The sequence below is a fragment of the Haliotis rufescens genome, unplaced genomic scaffold (assembly GCF_023055435.1).
Source record: "Haliotis rufescens isolate VD_foot unplaced genomic scaffold, xgHalRufe1.0.p SCAF_4, whole genome shotgun sequence".
NCBI classification, from domain to species: Eukaryota; Metazoa; Mollusca; class Gastropoda; order Lepetellida; family Haliotidae; genus Haliotis; species Haliotis rufescens.
Window position 1 is genome coordinate 969,023 of NW_025964112.1, and position 23,095 is coordinate 992,117.

Consider the following 23,095-nt stretch of genomic DNA (forward strand, 5'->3'; position numbering starts at 1 on the left):
TGACAGTTTTATATCTATTTAGATAGTTTGATGAATCAAAACAACTGACCAGTGTACACATTAGCTCTAAACAATGACTGCTGACTATCTGCATTTTGTATTCTGGTTATCTTAAAACTCTAGATGTTTGAAATAAGCAAGTTCAGGCGGGATGTGAAACATATGAAATCAAAATTGTTAAGACGATCTTAAACTGCAGAGGGCATGGAGAGTTCTGTGACGGGTTTCGTTAGTCTGGTTGTCTGAAGTTAACATCGATGACGTATGCCTTGTGAGTATTTGATATGAATAAAAATATCAGGCTACGTTGTTCCATTGTCTTTCGTAACGCCTTTATTTCCTTAACAACTCTTAAAACATTCCCAATGTAGGCACAATATTTCATTTGTTTGTTATTTAACGTCGCGCAGCAATATGCCATCTGTATGAGTATGGGCCATAAATAATCGACCAAACAATCACACTATTTATTTGTGATTATATATTGTTTTGAAAGTGGTGGCTAATATTAAACAGACTTAAGCTTGGAAAGCCAAGTTGTACGTCCGTCGAAAAACATGTTACTGTCAATTGAGCCGTTAACTGAATGTGAATAAATGCGCGATTGTTGTATGGAATCTCTCACCGTGCATGGCCCTATCTGTATCGGTGAGTGAGTGAGTGAGAATGGTTTTACTCCGCTTTTAGCAATAGTCCAACTGTGTCACGGCCTGGGACACCAGAAACGGGCTTCACACATTGTTCCCGGGTGTTCGGTGTGACAAGCGAACGCTTTTACTACTGGGCTACGTCCTCGGGGTTGGGACTTACACTGCTTGTGCCTCTGCCATGGGCTTCCTGGCTTCCTGGCTTCCTGGCTTCCATACTATCAGCGCTAATTACCGTGAAGTGTTAGCTTCCATTGACTATTGGGGGCAAGGGTGGCCCAGTCGTCTAAGGCGCCGCGATTCGCTGTGCAGAGTTGCGTCCCTTGGGCACGCCAGAAACTTATGGTTGTGGGTTCGAATCTCGGTTCGCCCCGATTATGTTTCTAGGTTTGTCAGCACCATACCCGTGCTCGTGGGTTTCACCGAAGTGGTAAACATCTGAGACCTGCATCACTTCGGGCTTTCCTCCCACATTTAGCTGACACGCCGCGATATAACTGGAATACTGTTAAAAGCGACGTTAAACCCAACTCACTCACTCACTCACTCACTCACTCACTCACTCACTCCATTGACAATTGCTCATCACCTATCAGTGCCAATTATCTGTTGGCTTCCCTTGTTAAGTTTCCACCTTTTGTTATCTCATTACTTTTGTTTTCTTACATGTACATATATATGCTCTCTGACTCATAGCATTCATTCACCTAATGAAGGAATAAGCATATACTCCGAAACGTTGTGATCCTCATAATAAAGAAGTTGACATCTATAAATTCTCTTCCTGGCAAGTGAAGCGTACATAAAAGCTCCCAGTCATTCCGCGCCATAGATCGTGTGTTGAATGCTCGTTAAATTGAATTGATCTCAGGCAGACATGGAACAAGTGTATTGCTGATAATCACTCCATGTGAGCACATAATAGGAGCAACATTACACAAGGCAGCTGAGGGTATTTTACACGTAGCTTGACCGAAGCTGTATATACATACACCCACTAGTTAACATATATAATACACATACGAGCTATACAATGGGTCAATATAATTTCGCTCCCCGATCAAAACTCTTGGCGCACTGCTTCCCTAACAACAGACGGGGTGTCCATGCACCGATCGACCACCCACGGCGTGAGTCGGTGGAGCCGGGTGCCTCATAGGGAATCTTTGCGATTGATATTGTATTTAGTTTCACCCGACTGACTCAGCCACTCTGCCTGAATTAGGGTCAGTCATATGGTGGCTCCTTCAATCTCGCTGTAGTAGTGTTGCTGTGGCAACCTGAATAAACACTTTCACAACACGCTGATATGTAATAAGGACACAGTTTATCATGGAGTTAGATGGGATGCAAATAATGGCATGAATTATTGCCTATATCTAGTAACGCACAGACATTAAGACATTTAATCATACAAAGTATCTGTGTAAAAAGGTTACACGTGACAAACTGGACGTGGAACGCCGATTTAATGGAAGTTGGCTACTCGTTAAAAAAGGTCCTGACTTTAAAATATTTTAGAAACTATGATTTTGAGTAGTGTTCAAGTAAAATGAAATAACTTTAGTAATCAGCAGACAATCTGTAGATGTTCTGAAATGTGACTGTGCAGTTGTGTCTCTAAACCTGAGTTCAAATCCCAAGTGTCATCCTTGGTTTGTCACAACCCTAACCGTATGTCGGGTATCACTTCGAATCACTTCCGGTATTCCTTGACCATCAAACTGACACGTCAGTTAAATGAATACATAATTGTTCTAAGTAACATAAACACAATTCACTCCCGCGTACTCCTAAAACCGAGGTTCGGTAAGTTCTTCCCATTGAGCAGATTGGTGGAGGAAACAGATCTAGAAAAACATAAATGTCTAAATCACCTGTCCTAGCCTTTAGACAAATATATTGAAACATGTCTGATCTGTGAATGTGACTTTAATGAGCACATATACAGCAGTGTCCACGAATCTGCTACGGGTGGTTTGATTACACGCGGGCACTATGAAGATAAAAAATCTTAGTTTAGTTGTTCAGTCCTGTCAATGGCAATTTTTAATTTACTCAGTTAAAACAATGTAATCCGTGAATAAAGTTGGTGGATTACGTCTCCGTTGACGTCTCGGGAATAGGTCCCCCAATCGATGTCCCAGGAATAGGACCCCCAATCGATGTCCCGGGAATAGGTCCCCCAATCGATGTCCCGGGAATAGGTCCCCCAATCGATGTCCCGGGAATAGGACCCCCAAACGATGTCCCAGAACTAGGACCCCCAGTGGATGTCCCGGGAATAGGACCCCCAGTCGATGTCCCGGGAATAGGACCCCCTATTGATGTCCCGGGAATAGGACCCCCACTCGATGTCCCGGGAAGAGGACCCCCTATCGATGTCCCGGGAATAGGACCCCCAGTCGATGTCCCGGGAAGAGGACCCCCTATCGATGTCCCGGGAATAGGACCCCCAGTCGATGTCCCGGGAAGGGGATCCCCAGTCGACGTCCCGAGCAGAACCGACCCCTGCGGCAATTGCATTTTTCCCACAACGTCCGGCTGTGTCGAGAGTTTTGAGAGCGTATGTCGTCTGAAAGTGTCGGAGTTATGTAGTATATTGCTGACCAGCGAGGCGTCCAGTACCGTGTGCAGACCGGAAGTAATGGTAAAGCCCTCCTTGTCCTGAGACCGCGGGGGCTTCATACATGAGCACACTAGAGTCATAAACGACTGTTTGAACTTTTTGTTCATGGTTGCTATGACGACAGGATTAATCACACAGCACAGGAAGGACAACCAGACGAGTGACGTCACCAGCGCTTCCGGTAAATGCGAACAACAGGTTTGGTGCACGATCTTAACTATCGATAATGGGATACAGAATACTGCGTAGGCAAGAATAATGGTGAACAAGGCTCTCATAGCCTTCAGTGTGTTTCGGCCATAGTGACCTGGCCTTAGTGACGAGCGAAGCCGGGGCGCTGGCAAAATAGCAAATACTCGATGGTGGGAAGTTGCCTCTTTCGCTATTTTGGCAAGCATAACAGCTATGGCAAACGCTGGTAAAACACAACCAAATAATTCCTTGAAAAGCATATGCGATGAATGGCTGTCTCCTAATAACATGCACAGAGAGAACTTTCCAACAAAAGTGTACAAGCCTTTCCCGAAAAAGGGCACGAGTGCAATAAGAGTACTCTGGCTCCAAGCGACCATCGTCAGCATTAGAGCTGTCCGTGACGTGATGATGTTATTGTATTTCAGGGGCGTTGACACTGCTACACATCGGTCCAGACACACCATCACAAGGCTGTAGGCGGCGCCGTTCCTGCCCACGTTGTAGAGGAAGCCTGACACTGTGCAGAAGGTGTTGGAGAAGGCCCAGGAGTGATGTATCCGGGCCACGGCTGCCCACGGGACGGCAAACACAGCCACCAGCAGCTCGGCGACTGACAGCGACACCAGGAAGCAATTGGTGCACGTGTGCAGGTATTTGGCTCGGCAGATGACGTAGATGAGGAGGCTGTTGAGAATAATAGCCGTCACGGACAACGTAGACGCCAAGGCGGCAAGGAGTATGTTGACGTTGTTGTCCCTGTAGGTGATGTTACCGACACTTGGCATCTCAGTGGGCGCCGGCGGCTGGTGCTACTCCATCCACGCCCCGAAGCAGGTCCTACCGTGTGCAACGTCATGGGGTCTTCAGGCTGCAAATGGAGGACAAAGTAAAGAAATTATATATGAGACCACGTTGAATTATTCCCAGCCTCGCGCTTCTCAAGGAGTGGATGATACTTGTGAACCTGTGAATATCCGGGTTAGAATAGGTCTTCAGCAACCCATTCTTGTCGTAAGATGCGACGAACGGGATCGGGTGGTCAGGCTCCCTGACTTGGTTGATGTATGTCACCCTACCCCAATTGCCTTGATCGATGCTCATGATATCAATAACTGGATTGTCTGGCCCAGACTCGATTATCTACAGACCGCCGTCATATAGCTGGAATATTGCTGAGTGCGGCGTCAAACAACAAACAAGCAGAACAAACTCATGTGACTGTGACATTGCAACGTGTATAGTTTATCACAGTCGCTTCAATCTGAGATTGACGGCCTACGTCATCAGGGTCTATGTTGTTCAGTTAGAACCAAACAGTAGGGTTACATGAAGACATGGTTGACTTAAGGATACATGTTTTAACTCCTTTCTTGTTTCAAGGCGACGTCTCGGCACAGGTGACGGTACATTTTCAAACTGTAATTAACGAGTATTCAGCGTCATTAATGAATGGTCACATAGGTTTGTGGGGTGTCAAACATGAACATCGGTCTTTCCAACAATAGAAGATTTTGAACCATTGATCACAGACATCCACTCACATATCACTGTAACACTAACCAAAAACATCGACAAGCCTGTTTCACCCCAAGCGTTAAGACCAGAGAACGACACAAGCCCCCGCCTTTGAAAATGGAATAGGACGCTTGCTACTGAATATGTCGTCTCTATTGACAAAGGGGTTGTACAATCCATTGAATCTGAGCTACTTTGTGCCATTTTTGTAATCAAATTGATGTCATAACAAATCTAAATTAAAAAATATGTAATGTGCTTCTTCATACTGCTGGCAAATTGTTCGGATTTGTTAAAAAGAGTAAGAGAAAATCAAAATCCCGCAAGCGCTCTCAAATTTGGTTTGGTAAACAATGTAAAATCGCCTTTGCAAAATACTTTGAGGCCAAGAGATAATTCAACTGTGGTCAAACATTCCAAAATAAACAACGACTAGTTAATGCAAGTAAAAGTTATATAAAAAACTGCATTCATAAATTTTCAAATATACATTTCTTTTATAAAACTCAAGACAAGTTATATAATGTTGAAAGAAATGACCTTCGTTCATCATGGAGACTTCTTAAGCGAAGGCAGTCTGGCGATGAAAACCTACCAGGTAGTGAAATATTATTCAGCTTTTTTCTATCTTTGAATGAAGTTTCGGCAGATGACAACTTTGTTAATCTACGTGAAGTAAACATTGACGAAAGCACAATACTTAATACAGCTATAACAAGAGGTAAAATTGTTAACTGTGTGCATAATTTAAAAACTAACAAAGCTGCTGGTCTTGATAATATAATTGTAGGATTTAGTTCAACCACCACTGATGTCTTTATAGATATTTATATGAAACTCCTTAACACGGTTCTTGACGCTGGTACATTGCCAGCAAAGATGGTCAGTAGGGTAAAGGTGACCCACAAAACCCCGAAAATTACAGACCTTTCACCCGGCTGAGCTGTCTTGGTAAACTATTTACAGCAGTTTTAAATAACCGTTTGCAAACATTCATCGAAACGAACTCCAAAGTATCGGAAGCTCAGGCAGGTTTCAAAAGGGTTATTCTACCAGTGATCACATATTTGCTTTATATAACCTCATGGAATTATTAAAAGTTGGGAATAAGAAATTATTTTGTGCGTTTGTAGAGTTTCAAAAAGCATTTGATACAGTTTGGCGATCAGGACTTCAGCAAAAACTTTTACAAAATAACATATCTGGAAACTATTTGGTAATTTAACAAGTTTCTTTTCATGTAAATCTGGAGTAAGACAAGGAGAAAACCTGTCGCCTGCATTGTTTGCAATATTTTTAAATGACCTCGAAGCGGCACTTATGTAAAGGTGTCCAATTGAAAACAGATTCTATGATCGAATCGAAAATGTTATCACAATATTTGTATTACTGTACGCAGATGATGCAGTTTTATTGGCCACAAATGCTTATGATCTAAAACATATGTTAGACTCATTTCATAACTGTTGTATACATTGGAGGCTTAAGGTTAATATTACCAAAAATAAATATTCATATTTGGTGGATCAAAATATGATTATAAACATAATTTTAAAATTGGTCATGATGTTTTGGAAAAGGTTTATTCCTATAACTACCTTTGTATTACCTTTAAAAAAAAAATCAAAATTCACTTTAAGAAAGAAAAAGCTAATAGAACAAGCAACGAAAGCTATGTTTTATGCCAAGGACGGAAGTCACTTAAATGTCAACTGCGGCTTTTTAACAATATGGTTATGCCAGTTCCTCTCGAAGGATGCGAAGTATGGGGATTTGAAAAACAAAACAAAGGTGTCTTTAAGAAAATGTACTCCAAATTTCATGGGACATGGGAACTTGGAAGACTTCATCTATCAAACATCGCTCAAATGAGAATGATAAGATTTGGGGCAAAATTACCTTCCGGGAAATCATCTTAATTGTTCTTTCTTGTATACAAGTTGTTATTTAATGACGACCTATTTGGAAAATGTAAACATAAATGGATTACATATGTCAAACGAACTTTTGACGAACTTGGACTTAGCTACATCTGGTTTTCACAAAGTTTCAAAAATCCTACTCGTCTAAAACATTTAGTCCATGAAAAATTAAATGACATGAACCTACAGTGTTGGACAAGTGCAAGGGATAAGTCTTCAAAAGGCACAATGTATAGTAGAATCATAAATAAAGATTGCCTAAATTTTGAATATTATAGAAACGTACTGCAGAAAAACGTTTGGCGAGTCTTACTTAAGTTTAAAACTTGTAACCATAATCTACCCATTGAAACTGGTAGATGGAGAAAAATACCTTTAACCGAAAGGAAATGCCCACTTTGTAAATTTTCAGACAGAGGTGGTGAATTCGATTATTTCTTTATTTGTCCAAATCCTGTAAAATCATCGTGCCATTGTTTAAACCTATCAAGTAACACTCCCCGTCATTGAATTGCACACATATTGCTACCCTAAAAAATCTGTATTAATATGCATGCATGCTCGGCAAAGATTTTTTTGTATCTATTCTATAATTTCTATGTATTATGTTGTTGAAGTAATTTGTACCTCTGATGCCGCTGATAGCGGCCTGGGTGTAAACAAAAGTTCAGTTCAGACAATGTGATTATCAGCTGAAGAACATGTTGTGCCACACTGATTGGATGGTGTTATGAAACTGGACAAATGGACAACGACCATTGAAAGTAATGAAAAGTGCAAGATTGAAGATGATGTACAAAGCTGTCCTAAACACTCTTGAACGCAACCAGTGGTTTACCTATGCACGTGTAATACGTGACAAGTAACAGTCAATATGGGTCTAACATAACTCACTCCAGATGCAGCTGTCCCAAACACACTCTTGAACATAACCAGCGGTTTACCTATGCACGTGTAATACGTGACAAGTAACAGTCAATATGGGTCTAACATAACTCACTCCAGATGCAACTGAACTACACTCTTCAAAGTTAAAAATACGAGGGTTTTTTAAATACTGTTACCTCTTATCTGACTGACCTCTCCATAATGACGCTGAGTACATATACAGCTAATTAATAGCTACGATTACATAGACACAGCTAATTAATACCTAAGATTACAAAGACACAGCTAATTAAAAGCTAAGATTACATAGACACAGCTAATTAATAGCTAAGATTACAAAGACACAGCTAATTAAAAGCTAAGATTACATAGACACAGCTAATTAATAGCTAAGATTACATAGACACAGCTAATTAAAAGCTAAGATTACATAGACACAGCAAAATAATAGCTAAGATTACATAGACACAGCAAATTAATAGCTAAGATTACATAGACACAGCTAATTAATAGCTAAGATTACATAGACACAGCAAATTAATAGCTAAGATTACATAGACACAGCTAATTAATAGCTAAGATTACATAGACACAGCTAACTAATAGCTAAGATTACATACACAGCTAATTAATAGCTAAGATTACATATACACAGCTAATTAATAGCTAAGATTACACAGCTAGTAAATAGCTAAGATTACATAGACACAGCAAATAAAATGGATAAATGATGACACGTGATGACGCCCAGGGGCGATGCCTGTAACAAGGTGCTTGATTGCAGTTTGGGATTCTCTCCAGTGTACTTGGTGACGGGACGTGTGGCTGTTGAGATTAAGATCAAATCCATGTCAACTTTATCTTCACTGAGCTTCTGAAATGACACTTGAACACAGAGTAATTAGGACCACAACTATTGGACACGCGATTGTCATCAATTCTGTTCAAATCAGATCCTTTACATGGGTTCGATACCTCCCTGTGCGAAGGTGAACGTTATAATCAGCGAAACCTTTTTACCAGCATATCTGATTTCCGTATATCGAAAACGAACTTAAACGACCAGTTCCGAATGTAGAACTGACGCCACGACATTGGGTATTTTACGCACCCTGTCATTTTTTAGCGCCATGAATACTACACAAAAAAGTGCACCATGAAAGGAATGTTTGTGTTCTGTGTGGTATTTGTTTGTACAAATCAACATTGATGATTCAAAGCAATCGAATCAAAGTGGTAAACAAATGAAGCCGTTTCAGAAAGCTGGCATCTGATTGACTCGAGAACCCACGCATCCTTCATTTAGACCGGACGATCACTGATGAGGCTTCCTTTTGAGATGGCGTCAGACCTTCACGCGGCCAGGTATCGTATTGGAGTGAAGATCGGACTTAAAGGTATTGATTTTCTCACGCGGACAGGTATCGCATCGTGATAAAAATCTGACATAAAGGTATTGATTCCCCCTCACTCCGTGAAACCGGCGTCCCCTTGGGCTACAGCGGAAGGTGTACTGCAGTTTTACTTGCTTCATACATTCCCACTGAAGGAATCGCAAATCATTCTGTTGCGATATTTAGCAATAACTGAGTTTGGAAACAGGTACCCGTATATGCTGTATATTATGACTGTCATGTTAGATCACCACGTATATGCCGTATAGTATGACTGTCATGTTAGATCAACGCGTATATGCCGTATAGTATGACTGTCATGTTAGATCAACGCGTATATGCCGCATAGTATGACTGTCATGTTAGATCACCACGTATATGCCGTATATTATGACTGTCATGTTAGATCAACGCGTATATGCCGTATAGTATGACTGTCATGTTAGATCAACGCGTATATGCCGCATATTATGACTGTCATGTTAGATCACCACGTATATACCGTATATTATGACTGTCATGTTAGATCAACGCGTACATGCCGCATATTATGACTGTCATGTTAGATCACCACGTATATACCGTATAGTATGACTGTCATGTTAGATCAACGCGTATATGCCGCATATTATGACTGTCATGTTAGATCAACGCGTATATGCCGTATATTATGACTGTCATGTTAGATCACCACGTATATACCGTATATTATGACTGTCATGTTAGATCACCACGTATATACCGTATATTATGACTGTCATGTTAGATCACCACGTATATACCGTATATTATGACTGTCATGTTAGATCACCACGTATATACCGTATATTATGACTGTCATGTTAGATCAACGCGTATATGCCGTATAGTATGACTGTCATGTTAGATCACCCAGTATATGCCGTATATTATGACTGTCATGTTAGATCACCTAGTATATGCCGTATATTATGACTGTCATGTTAGATCACCCAGTATATACCGTATATTATGACTGTCATGTTAGATCACAACGTATATGCCGTATAATATGACTGTCATGTTAGATCACCACGTATATGCCGTATAGTATGACTGTCCTGTTAGATCACCACGTATATGCCGTATATTATGACTGTCATGTTAGATCACCACGTATACGCCGTATATTATGACTGTCATGTTAGATCACCACGTATACGCCGTATATTATGACTGTCATGTTAGATCACCGCGTATATGCCGTATATTATGACTGTCATGTTAGATCACCACGTATATGCCGTATATTATGACTTTCATGTTAGATCACCTAGTATATGCCGTATATTATGACTCTCATGTTAGATCACCTAGTATATACCGTATATTATGACTCTCATGTTATAACACCCAGTATATACCGTATATTATGACTCTCATGTTATATCACCCAGTATATACCGTATATTAGGACTATCATGTTATATCACCTGGTATATGCCGTAATACTATATTATGACTGTCATGTTAAATCACCCAGTATATGCCGTATATTATGACTGTCATGTTAGATCACCTAGTATATACCGTATATTATGACTGTCGTGTTACATCATCTAGTATAGACCGTATATTATGACTGTCATGTTAAATCACCCAGTATATACCGTATATTATGACTGTCATGTTAGATCACCCAGTATATGCCGTATATTATGACTGTCATGTTAGATCACCACGTATATGCCGTATATTATGACTGTCATGTTAGATCACCACGTATATGCCGTATATTATGACTTTCATGTTAGATCACCTAGTATATGCCCTATATTATGACTCTCATGTTAGATCACCTAGTATATACCGTATATTATGACTCTCATGTTATATCACCTAGTATATACCGTATATTATGACTCTCATGTTATATCACCCAGTATATACCGTATATTATGACTCTCATGTTAGATCACCTAGTATATACCGTATATTAGGACTATCATGTTATATCACCTGGTATATGCCGTAATACTATATTATGACTGTCATGTTAAATCACCCAGTATATGCCGTATATTATGACTGTCATGTTAGATCACCTAGTATATACCGTATATTAGGACTATCATGTTAAATCACCCAGTATATACCGTATATTATGACTGTCATGTTAGATCACCTAGTATATACCGTATATTATGACTGTCATGTTAGATCACCTAGTATATACCGTATATTATGACTGTCATGTTAAATCACCCAGTATATACCGTATATTATGACTGTCATGTTAGACCACCCAGTATATGCCGTATATTATGACTCTCATGTTATATCACCCAGTATATGCCGTATATTATGACTGTCATGTTATATCACCTAGTATATGCCGTATATTATGACTGTCATGTTAGATCACCACGTATACGACGTATATTATGACTGTCATGTTAGATCACCTCGTATACGCCGTATATTATGACTGTCATGTTAGATCACCGCGTATATGCCGTATATTATGACTGTCATGTTAGATCACCCAAACTCTATCCCACCACCCTCGAGCTCCACCCCTTCCCAACCTTGGCAGCAAGCAGTACCCCAAGGCAACAGCCCAAACACACACCGTTGTAACGTGCGACTGACTGATCAATACCTGCGCCCCAACGCTCCACTAAACATGGAGGTGAAAGCGTTCCCGGGTCGGCGGACGTCTGCGTGGAGTTGCTGTGGCCTTCACTTGTTGGAAACCGCTTCACGCCTGACTGCAGGGATGATGGATTGGACAGCAGTCTCCAGTTGGGGGTCGGGTGTGGGTGTTGGTGTTGGTAGGTTTGGGGGGCGGGTGTGGGTATGGGTAGGTTTGGGGGGCGGGTGTGGGTTTGGGTAGGGTGTTTTTTGGTGTTTTTTTTGGGGGGGGCGGGTGTGGGTGTTGGTAGGTTTGGGGGGGGGGGGGGGGGCGGGTATGGGTGTTGGTAGGTTTGGGGGGCGGGTGTATTTGTGGGTAGGTTTGAGGGTCGGGTGTTGGGAATTGGTAGATTTAGGGGGTCGGGTGTGGGTTCTTATGTGCACATTGAGCAGTATTCCTGGAACACTCCATCTGTGTTTATTGTATCCTTATTGTATGAGGCTGACCTAGGTGCATGAAATCAACAACTGCTGGAAGCGCGTACACGTCATCAACACAACACAACCAATGGCAGCATCAGTAGGCTAGTTCCTTTATCATCATGAAAATAATTCTGTATGTTTTCTGAGACCTTATGTGTATATGTGTTATATCACGCCTTGTGTATATGTGTTATACCACGCCTTGTGTATATGTGTTATACTACACCTTGTGTATATGTGTTAAACCACGCCTTGTGTATATGTGTTATACCACGCGTTGTGTGTATGTGTAACAATACGCCTTGTGTATATGTGTTATACCACGCCTTGTGTATATGTGTTATACCACACCTTGTGTATATGTGTTATACCACGCATTGAGTGTATGTGTAACAATACGTCTGTGTATATGTGCTATACCACGCCTTGTGTATATGTGTTATACCACGCCTTGTGTATGTGTTATACCACGCCTTGTGTATATGTGTTATACCACGCCTTGTGTATATGTGTTCTACCACGCCTTGTGTATATGTGTTGTACCACACCTTGTGTATATGTATGACACCACGCCTTGTGTATATGTGTTATACCACGCCTTGTGTATATCTGTTATACCACGCCTTGTGTATATGTGTTATACAACGCCTTGTTTATATGTGTTATACCACACCTTGTGTATATGTGTTATACCACGCCTTGTGTATATGTGTTATACCACGCCTTGTGTATATGTGTTCTACCACGCCTTGTGTATATGTGTTGTACCACACCTTGTGTATATGTATGACACCACGCCTTGTGTATATGTGTTATACCACGCCTTGTGTATATCTGTTATACCACGCCTTGTGTATATGTGTTATACCAAACCTTGTGTATATGTACGATACCACTGGGTAACAGACGTAAAAGAGTTGCTGTTTTCCATTGGTTTTGGCTTCGTTTGGTGTGAACAATATATAGAATGTCATTCTTATTTCATTAGATCATTGACACAAAGACTAAAAGATACATATTTTCAAAATTGGTCTCAATCTGTATTTGAATCAAACAAATGTATTTATTACAAAATCGTAAAAAAGATGATTTCTAACCCGAACAGTATTTATTTTGTTTAAATATAAAAAGAATTCCGGGATTCCTTAGCAAGATTTCGATGTAGTTCACATGTTCTATTTATTGAAACAGGGCGTTACACGGTTATTAAAAGAGAAGAACGCATTTGTCAACTGTGCGCCCTGAATGACATTGAAGATGAATATCACTTCCTTTTTCTATGCCCATGTTTGCAACATTAAGGGCTAAGTATATACCTGAATATTACTATGTCAATCCAAATTTCTTTAAATTCACATCTCTGTTAAACAATTCGAAGTACTTACTTTTACTAAATGTTTCTATGTACATTAATCAAGCAATGAGACACAGGAAACATATTATGTTATAAACTTTACTGCCCTGAATGTACTAATTATAAATGTACTATAGGCCTGTGGCCTCAATACGGAAATAAAGAAATCAAAAATCTCTTTGAGTGGGTTAGATCGCTGATTTTGTGAGCTGGCGATTAGGTGCCTAACTCTGCAGTGTGGGTACGAATCCAGGACGGGATTCAACCCCAAAACGTACGAGAATCTCTACTTTACTATGGAAAGTGTTATCCCAAATATAACATGCGTTACATTTGACCACTTTCGAAATGCCATTGTGTGTTCATCACTCTTGTTGTTGGATTGGCCCAGCATGGATCATTGTGATAGTCATTTATTTGACAGATTGACTTAAAATTAGTAAGCAGTTCAACGAAACTTAACGGAATCACAATAGACTAATCGTGCCAGGATTACAACATAGGTCATTGTTGCACTGATCATGGACCTTGCTGTTAGCACACATTGTGGTGACAACTAACTCTAATCTGTCTGCTGCTGCACTCGTGTAATACTGTTAATAATGCCTATATACGTCATGTGTATATGTGCTCTTCAGTCTTCAATCTTTATTTCACGTACTGAAGAGGCCACAGGCCTATAGTACAATTTGAAGAATATAAAATTTTATACAATTTATGTACATATCTCACCAAATCACCTCACGTCATTCCACCTCGCATCTCGACACAGTCACATAATTTCACACATACAGTACAATACCATACCCTGTAATTTCATAATTTCTATTTTACCATATCACAACTTGTTATATCATACAACATATTCTATAACATCATATCATAGTGTATCATTATTATAAGATCATACTATATAGTATTATTTCATATACCGTTATCATATCATAACATACCATACATACCATCGTACCATATATCACACCTATATTATATCACATTTCAACATGTCATATCACACAACACATTAGCAATTTCATAGCTTGTCCCATCATATCTTATCATATCATACTATATAACGCCATGTCATTCCATGCCAATTTATATCATATCAATCATTCAATATTTATTTCAACACTGGAAGACCGCAAGCCATATAATATGTACACTAAAAAACAGTATTTACACAATTTCTATAATACACATAACATATTGCATTATATCCCCTCATGTATCATATCACACCACAACACTTATCATATCATATCACATCATGTCATGTCACATCATATCATTTCATATACATATAACTATACTAAACCATTTGTAATATCACGTCCCACAATATCATATGACAGCTTAGTAGTTTAATACCATTTCTAACTCTTTTGTTTGTAGTTTGTACTTAATGTATATACACAATAGTTTCCTAATACCAAGCAGCTAAGATTATTCTTTCATAAGGTTCTGTCGGTATAAAGAGGCATAATATATGTACATGGAAACATTTTGTAAGATACTTCTTTTTGTGTTTGACAGCAGTGTAACAAATTTAATAATATTAGGGTACCTGTAATAATAAGCTTGCAGGTATTTTTCTCTAAGGTGTAAATACACTGGACATACACGTAAGAAATGAAATTCATCTTCTACTGAGTTTAAACTACACAGATGACAGATTCTTTCTTCACGAGGAATGTTAACATAGCGCCCTGTTTTTATTAAAAGGTCGCGAGAAGAGCATCTAAAACGTGAAAGAGCCGTTCGAAATCTTTTAACATTAACTTTTGATAAATAATCTTCCATAATTATTTCTGATTTAAACATTTTGTAATAAGAGCACTTGTTTGTTAGCGTCAATGATGCAGTCCAAGATTGTAAATAATTATCCTTTAATCTCTGGGTTAATGAAAGTATAAACATTGATTTGGAATACACATTTTGGTTTTGCCAAATATCACCAAAGCCACAACTGAAAAGTAATTCTCTAACACCTGTAACCAAGTTTCTTTTCCCATTATTATCATAAACTATCATCATATTATAACACTTTTTTGGCAATCTATATGAGGGCATGTCAATAAGTCTCAGCCAGTATTTAATAACTTTTATATTTGAATATACATAGAGAGGGAATCTTCCACATTCTCCATACACCACCAAGCTGGAAGTGTTTCTTTTAACACCTAAATTCTTTTTGCAAATATATATATGTGCAGTGTAACGCCGCTGTGTCATAGTCACAGTCGAGTAGTATCTGGAATAACACCTAACTATTGAAAAAACCTTAACAGACAATGGCAAGTGGTGGACTCACATGGAATAACTTGTGTACCTGGAATCAAATCACTGTCCATTAAAAGCGCAGCGTGAGGCGTAACGTTACACACCGTCCACATATAACACGACCCATGAAATACCAACGCAATATTCACGAACAAAAAACACAGAAGCACTTGCCATGAATATTAATGAGCACATACTCATTAACCTTGCTGATGACGTTCGTTGAACGTAACGGTCTCAAGCACATCAACACCTTCACGTGATACCAAACATGTGATGAGGAACTCACCTGAGGGAGCTGCTTGGAGGATGTCGCTCTCACTCATTCCTGTCTGCTGGAGTCGGAGAGACTCGCCGAGAACGTTAGTTGTCTGGGTGGAACACATATAGAATATGGTGGGAATGCCAACTGGGATCGACCAGTTCCCTGATGAAAAGTTGGAGCCTTCGTCTACCTTCCCACACAACAGCGGCTATTGATCACAGCAGAACAAAAAGCCTGCTCTCTCCACCTGCGACGCTATAAATTTACGGAGTTTACACGTTGCTAGGTAACACACCTGTAGGAGTTAATGAAGTGTTGACACTGCTTGACGCTTGTCGAAGTGTTAATCGTCTCACATATATGTACCCGTATCACTTCTTTATAGACAGTGTTCTTAAAGAACTGTAACACGTATATAAAACCTCTTGCCGCACTTATTTCAAAAACGTTTGCACGAAGGCATTTACTTAAAATTGAAATTCATTTTTATCGGATTTTGCAATGACATCAGTGACGATTATTTTATATAAATGATGTTTTTCATTATTCATTGTGTCTCATCGGCCTTTTATGGCCTGATGTATGTATTTTATGCAAGTTTTTTATGTCTAATGTGTACACATACAACATGTGACACATAAATAAAATACTTTTTCTTTTTTCTTCTTTTCCTTATATCGTAAAGTCAAAAAAGGGGAATGGCATCAGACATTATTTTTATCACCGATGCTTCAAATCTGGAAATGTTTTTCACGTGTCTACCATAACACGTTTTAAAAAAACTTTATCGGGGCCTTGAGTGTTGTAACTTTGATCAAACAATGTTTGAGCAAGAGTCGTTTGACGCTGCTACAGTAACCGACCTGGTTGGTACGTGACTCCTTCAGTCTGCAGAAGACGGCGGCTGCCACGTGGAATACATGGGGATGCTGATCATGTTTCAGCGTCTGCCAGGCGTATTGGTCGTGGTGCTGAAATCACAGAGTGAGTGAGTGATGCTGAGATATACCAATGACGTCAAGGAGGTCTAAAAAAAACTTGATCACGTGAACAAGTGGTTAATCGTGTCAGAACACATCTAAACAGCCTCTTGCCCCGTCAACTACATAACTCAAACTTCAAATTTCCACATTTTACAGCCTTCGTTTAAGCAGAGAATAATGCCACGAATGGCAATGTGGCACCAAGTATTGGCCAGTCTGGTTGTGTTACAATGGTTACTTAGAGTAACGGGGCGGTCGGGTAGCCTCGTGGTTAAAGCGTTCGCTCGTCACGCCGAAGGCCCGGGTTCGATTCCCTACATGTGTACAATGCGTGAAGCCCATTTCTGGTGTTTCTGATATTGCTGGAATATTGCTAAAAGTGGCGTAAAACAATACTTTCTCTCACTCACTCACTCACTCACTCACTCACTCACTCAGAGTTACGTGTAAGTGTGCTTCTTATTGGTTTATGTGAGAGGCGGAGTGAAGATGTGAGAACATGACAAGTTGTTTGTTTTAGTCACGTAGTTCACAGTGACATACATGTGTTGAAGCGCATATGTGTATCACCTGTGTATTTAAGCACTTTCGTTGATAGGGGAATGTAATCATTACTGTATCCTATTTCGATGACAATATCATATTCAAAACACTGCTTTAGGTTTTAATACATACATTTTTACATCTATGGACCGTTCTTTGAAGGGGTTGATAGACAGAAGAACATCTCCACACCGAGTCTGTAAACAGATTGAACAAAAACCCAATACAATACAAGCCACGATTTTAATATTTGTTTATAAAGATCTCGGTCTCTATAACTTTTATATTAACTAAGTTATTGGGAATGTTACCTCTCTCAAATATTATAACATTATCCAATGCACTTTCACAACCGAAATCATAATAATAAATATTTGTTAGTTTATAAAGTGGTTTGTTAATATATCTAATATACAAGACGACTGGTTCAGTTTGAACAATAAATGTAAAGAAAGGAGCAAAAGTAAGTACCTCTCAGTTGATTTTATTATATGTTTGATTTTCAGTTGAAAATATCACGAGTTAGAGATATTAAATGCAAACAACTGAACTGTATTGGCGCTTAATCAGCCCTCAAAGAATACTTCAAAGAATATTACATGGTTATATTTTATAAAATACAATTTGAATGAAAACGTTTATTCTTTTGTGGAAAAACTGCTTAATACACAACTACTGAAGGGTATCTTAGAAATTATATCTTTGAAAATAATTGAATTTTCCTTATTTCGGCACGAATCAACAACATTTCAAATATGGTAGGGGTCGTGTGGTTGAAAAATCATTTCTTATCCCAATCTTACATTTACATTACATTTCATTACAGGCGTCTTGGTAGGGTCAGACACACGTGAAGTGTTAGTGGCGTCTTGGTAGGGTAAGACACACGTGAAGTGTTAGTGGCGTCTTGGTAGGGTAAGACACACGTGAAGTGTTAGTGGCGTCATGGTAGGGTCAGACACACGTGAAGTGTTAGTGGCGTCATGGTAGGGTTAGACACACGTGAAGTGTTAGTGGCGTCATGTTAGGGTCAGACACACGTGAAGTGTTAGTGGCGTCAAGGTAGGGTTAGACACACGTGAAGTGTTAGTGGCGTCATGGTAGGGTTAGACACACGTGAAGTGTTAGTGGCGTCATGGTAGGGTTAGACACACGTGAAGTGTTAGTGGCGTCATGGTAGGGTTAGGCACACGTGAAGTGTTAGTGGCGTCGTGGTAGGGGTTAGACACACGTGAAGTGTTAGTGGCGTCGTGGTGGGGGTTAGGCACACGTGAAGTGTTAGTGGCGTCGTGGTGGGGGTTAGGCACACGTGAAGTGTTAGTGGCGTCGTGGTGGGGGTTAGGCACACGTGAAGTGTTAGTGGCGTCGTGGTAGGGGCTAGACACACGTGAAGAGTTAGTGGCGCCGTGGTGGGGGTTAGACACACGTGAAGTGTTAGTGGCGTCGTGGTGGGGGTTAGGCAAACGTGAAGTGTTAGTGGCGTCATGGTAGGGTTAGACACACGTGAAGTGTTATTGGCGTCTTGGTAGTCGCTTGCATTACCCTTGATACTTTCTGGTAATCGTGTGTCCAACCTGCAGTACAGCCTCTGATGTGCACCAGACTGGCCTCTTTCAAGGCTTCTATTGCATCACGGTTTATGAGGGAAATTATGGCAGATGATATGGTGCTGACCAAACCAAGGACGAATCTGGGAATCGAGCTGGTCCTATATAAGTATCTATGTACACAAAGTACTATCCCATGAAGGCTATACACATCGAAATGTGCTCACTGCATTACCCTTTACAAAGTCGCCTGCCCTAAGGTATATCATTTCTCAAAGTCATAAATACCTTTAAAGCCCAACCAGACTCCGTTGGGATAACTGATTATTAGAATGGATCCCCGGTACCAGCCGACTATGGATCGGTTGTCAGGCTCGGTGACTTTGAGTTGCATCCTGAGGGCATGGGACGTTGCTCGTAATATCAATTATTGGATTTTTCAGGTCCAGATTCGATTATTTATAGCTGGAACGTTGGAACGTTGGCGTGCAACAAACAAACAAGAAACACCAGAAGGGTATTGGTCCAGGTAACTGTGTCTGGGCAAGACCGGTAGATAGGTCCAGTTGTGTTTGGTCTTCCTTCATCTCGTACTCCTCTCTCACAGGGGGCACGAGTGGCCCAGTAGTCTAAGGCGCCGCGATTCGCTGTGCAGAGTTGCGTCCCTTAGCACGCCAGAAACCTATGGTTGTGGGTTCGAATGTTCGCCCCGATTATGTTTCTAGGTTTGTCAGCACCATACCCGTGCTCGTTGGTTTCACCAAAGTGGTAAACGTTCGAGACCTGCATCACTTCGGGCTTTCCTCCCACATTAAGCTGACACGGCGTGATATAACTTAAATAATGTTAGAAACGGCTTTAAACCCAACTCACTCACTCATTCACTCTATAACAGGTGGGACTGGACGGCAGAGGCAGTGAGGGAGATTGTGTTATGCTTGCTGTAATTTGGTCAGGACAGTGCGTTAATCGTGTATGAAGGGTTATCTTATCATCAGAAACATTCTTAAAACATGAAAATAATACGTTTCAAGAGCATGGTAAGTTGTAAGATACTTAATACATGGAAATGGGTGTGGAAAACTCTATTTGGATAGTTGCAATAAAGCTACAGAAAGCCCCAGTTGCAACATTTGGTACATCATCATCGAAAGTTGTGTTGAGATCCCTCCACTGTGTTGCGTCTGTTGGACATTCCAGCCCAATGTATTTGTACCCCTCCTTCCTTGAAGGTGTGAATGATTGTGTGTCATCCCTTGAAGGTGTGAATGATTGTATGTCATCACTTGAAGGTGTGAATGATTGTATGTCATCACTTGAAGGTGTGAATGATTGTGTGTCATCCATTGAAGGTGAGAATGATTGTATGTCATCACTTGAAGGTGTTAATGATTGTTTGCCATCCCTTGAAGGTGTGGATGATTGCGTGTCGACATCCCTTTAAGGCGTGGATGATTATGTGTCACCCTTTGAAGGTGTGGAGGATTGTGTGTCGACATCCCTTTAAGGTGTGGATGATTGTGTGTTGCCATCTCTTGAAGGTATGGATAATTGTGTGTCGCCATCCCTTGAAGGTGTGGATGATTGTGTGTCAATATCCTTTGAAGGTGTGGATGATTGTGTGTTGCCCTCCCTTGAAGGTTTGGATAATTGTGTGTCGCCATCTCTTGAAGGTGTGGATGATTGTGTGTCGCCATCCCTTGAAGGTGTGGATGATTGTGTGTCGCCATCTCTTGAAGGTGTGGAGGATTGTGTGTTGCCATCTCTTGAAGGTGTGGTTCATTGTGTGTCGCTATCCCTTGAATGTATGAATGATTATGTGTCATCCTTAATAGGTGTGGATAATTGTGTATCGCCATCCCTTGAAGGTGTGGGTGATTGTGTGTCGCCATCTCTTGAAGGTGTGGATGACTGTGTGTTGATATCCCTTTAAGGTGTGGATGATTGTTTGCCATCCCTTGAAGGTGTGGATGATTGTGCGTCGCCATCTCTTGAAAGTGTGGATGATTGTGTGTTGCTATCCCTTTAGGGTGTGGATGATTGTTTGCCATCCCTTGAAGGTGTGGATGATTGTGTGTCGCCATCTCTTGAAAGTGTGGATGATTGTGTGTTGCCATCTCTTGAAGGTGTGGATGATTGTGTGTCGCCATCTCTTGAAAGTGTGGATGACTGTGTGTTGCTATCCCTTTAGGATGTGGATGATTGTTTGTCATCCCTTGAAGGTGTGGATGATTGTGTGTCGCCATCTCTTGAAAGTGTGGATGACTGTGTGTTGCTATCCCTTTAGGGTGTGGATGATTGTTTGCCATCCCTTGAAGGTGTGGATGATTGTGTGTCGCCATCTCTTGAAAGTGTGGATGATTGTGTGTTGCCATCTCTTGAAGGTGTGGATGATTGTGTGTCGCCATCTCTTGAAAGTGTGGATGACTTCGTGTTGCTATCCCTTTAGGATGTGGATGATTGTTTGTCATCCCTTGAAGGTGTGGATGATTGTGTGTCGCCATCCCTTTAAGGTTTGGATGATTGTGTGTCATTGTCTCTTGAAGGTGTGAATGATTATTTGTCATCATATCTTCACGTGGTGAATGATTGTGTGTCATTGTCTCTTGAAGGTGTGAATTATTGTGTCATTGTTTCTTGAAGGTGTGAATGATTATGCGGCATCATACCTTGAAGGTGTGGATGATTGTGTGTCGCCATCCCTTGAAAGTATGGATAATTGTGTGTCGCCGTCTCTTGAAGGTGTGGATTATTGTTTGTCATCCCTTGAAGGTGTGGATGATTATGTGTCATCCCTTGAAGGTGTGGATGATTGTGTGTCGCCCTCTCTTGAAGGTGTGGATGATTGTGTGTCGACATCCCTTGAAGGTGTGGATAATTGTGTGTTGCCATCCCTTGAAGGTGTCGAGGATTTTGAGTTACCATCTCTTGAAGGTGTGGATGATTGTGTGTTACCATCCCTTTAAGGTGTGGATGATTGTGTCTTGCCATCTCTTGAAGGTGTGAATGATTGTGTGTTGCCATCCCTTGAAGGTGTGAATGATCGTGTGTCGACATCCCTTGAAGGTGTGAATGATTGTGTGTCGACATCCCTTGAAGGTGTGGATGATTGTGTGTCGCCATCTCTTGAAGGTGTGGAGGATTGTGTGTCGCCATCCCTTGAAGGTGTGGATGATTATGTGTCACCATCCCTTGAAGGTATGAATGATTGTGTGTCATCCTTTGTAGGTGTGGATAATTGTGTGTCGACATCCCTTGAAGGTGTGGATGATTGTGTGTCGCCATCTCTTGAAGGTGTGGATGACTGTGTGTTGCCATCTCTTGAAGGTGTGGATGATTGTGTGTCACCATCCCTTGAAGGTATGAATGATTGTGTGTCATCCTTTTTAGGTGTGGATAATTGTGTGTCGCCATCCCTTTAAGGTTTGGATGATTGTGTGTCATCCCTTGAAGGTGTGGATGATTGTTTGCCATCCCTTTAAGGTGTGGATGATTGTTTGCCATCCCTTGAAGGTGTGGATGATTGTGTGTTGCCATCCCTTGAAGGTGTTGATGATTGTGTGTTGCCATCCCTTGAAGGTGTGGATGATTGTTTGTCGCCATCCATTTAAGGTGTGGATGATTGTGTGTCATTGTCTCTTGAAGGTGTGAATTATGGTGTCATGGTCTCTTGAAGGTGTGAATGATTATGTGGCATCATACCTTGGAGGAGTGAATGATTGTTTGTCATCATACCTTGAAGGTGTGAATGATTGTGTGTCGTCATACCTTGAAGTTGTGAATGACTGTTGGTTACGGTCTATTGAAGGTGTGAATGATTGTGTGTCATTGTCTCTTGAAGGTGTGAATGACTGT

General features: G+C 40.6%; 1 protein-coding gene across 1 annotated transcript; it reads right to left on the reverse strand.

Moving 5' to 3' along the window:
* Positions 1 to 1,959: 1,959 nt before the first annotated feature.
* Positions 1,960 to 16,359, reverse strand: LOC124150353 (adenosine receptor A2b-like). Its single transcript, XM_046522340.2, has 2 exons — positions 16,192 to 16,359; positions 1,960 to 4,339 (listed from the first exon to the last, which is right to left on the reverse strand). The coding sequence occupies exon 2, from the start codon at positions 4,254 to 4,256 to the stop codon at positions 2,745 to 2,747; it is 1,512 nt and encodes a 503-aa protein (XP_046378296.2). The 5' UTR covers positions 4,257 to 4,339; positions 16,192 to 16,359; the 3' UTR covers positions 1,960 to 2,744.
* Between the last annotated feature and the right edge of the window lie 6,736 nt (positions 16,360 to 23,095).

Bases quoted from the DNA above. Each gene is read 5' to 3' on its own strand.
- LOC124150353 (XM_046522340.2), bottom strand. From the start codon at position 4,256: ATGCCAAGTGTCGGTAACATCACCTACAGGGACAACAACGTCAACATA.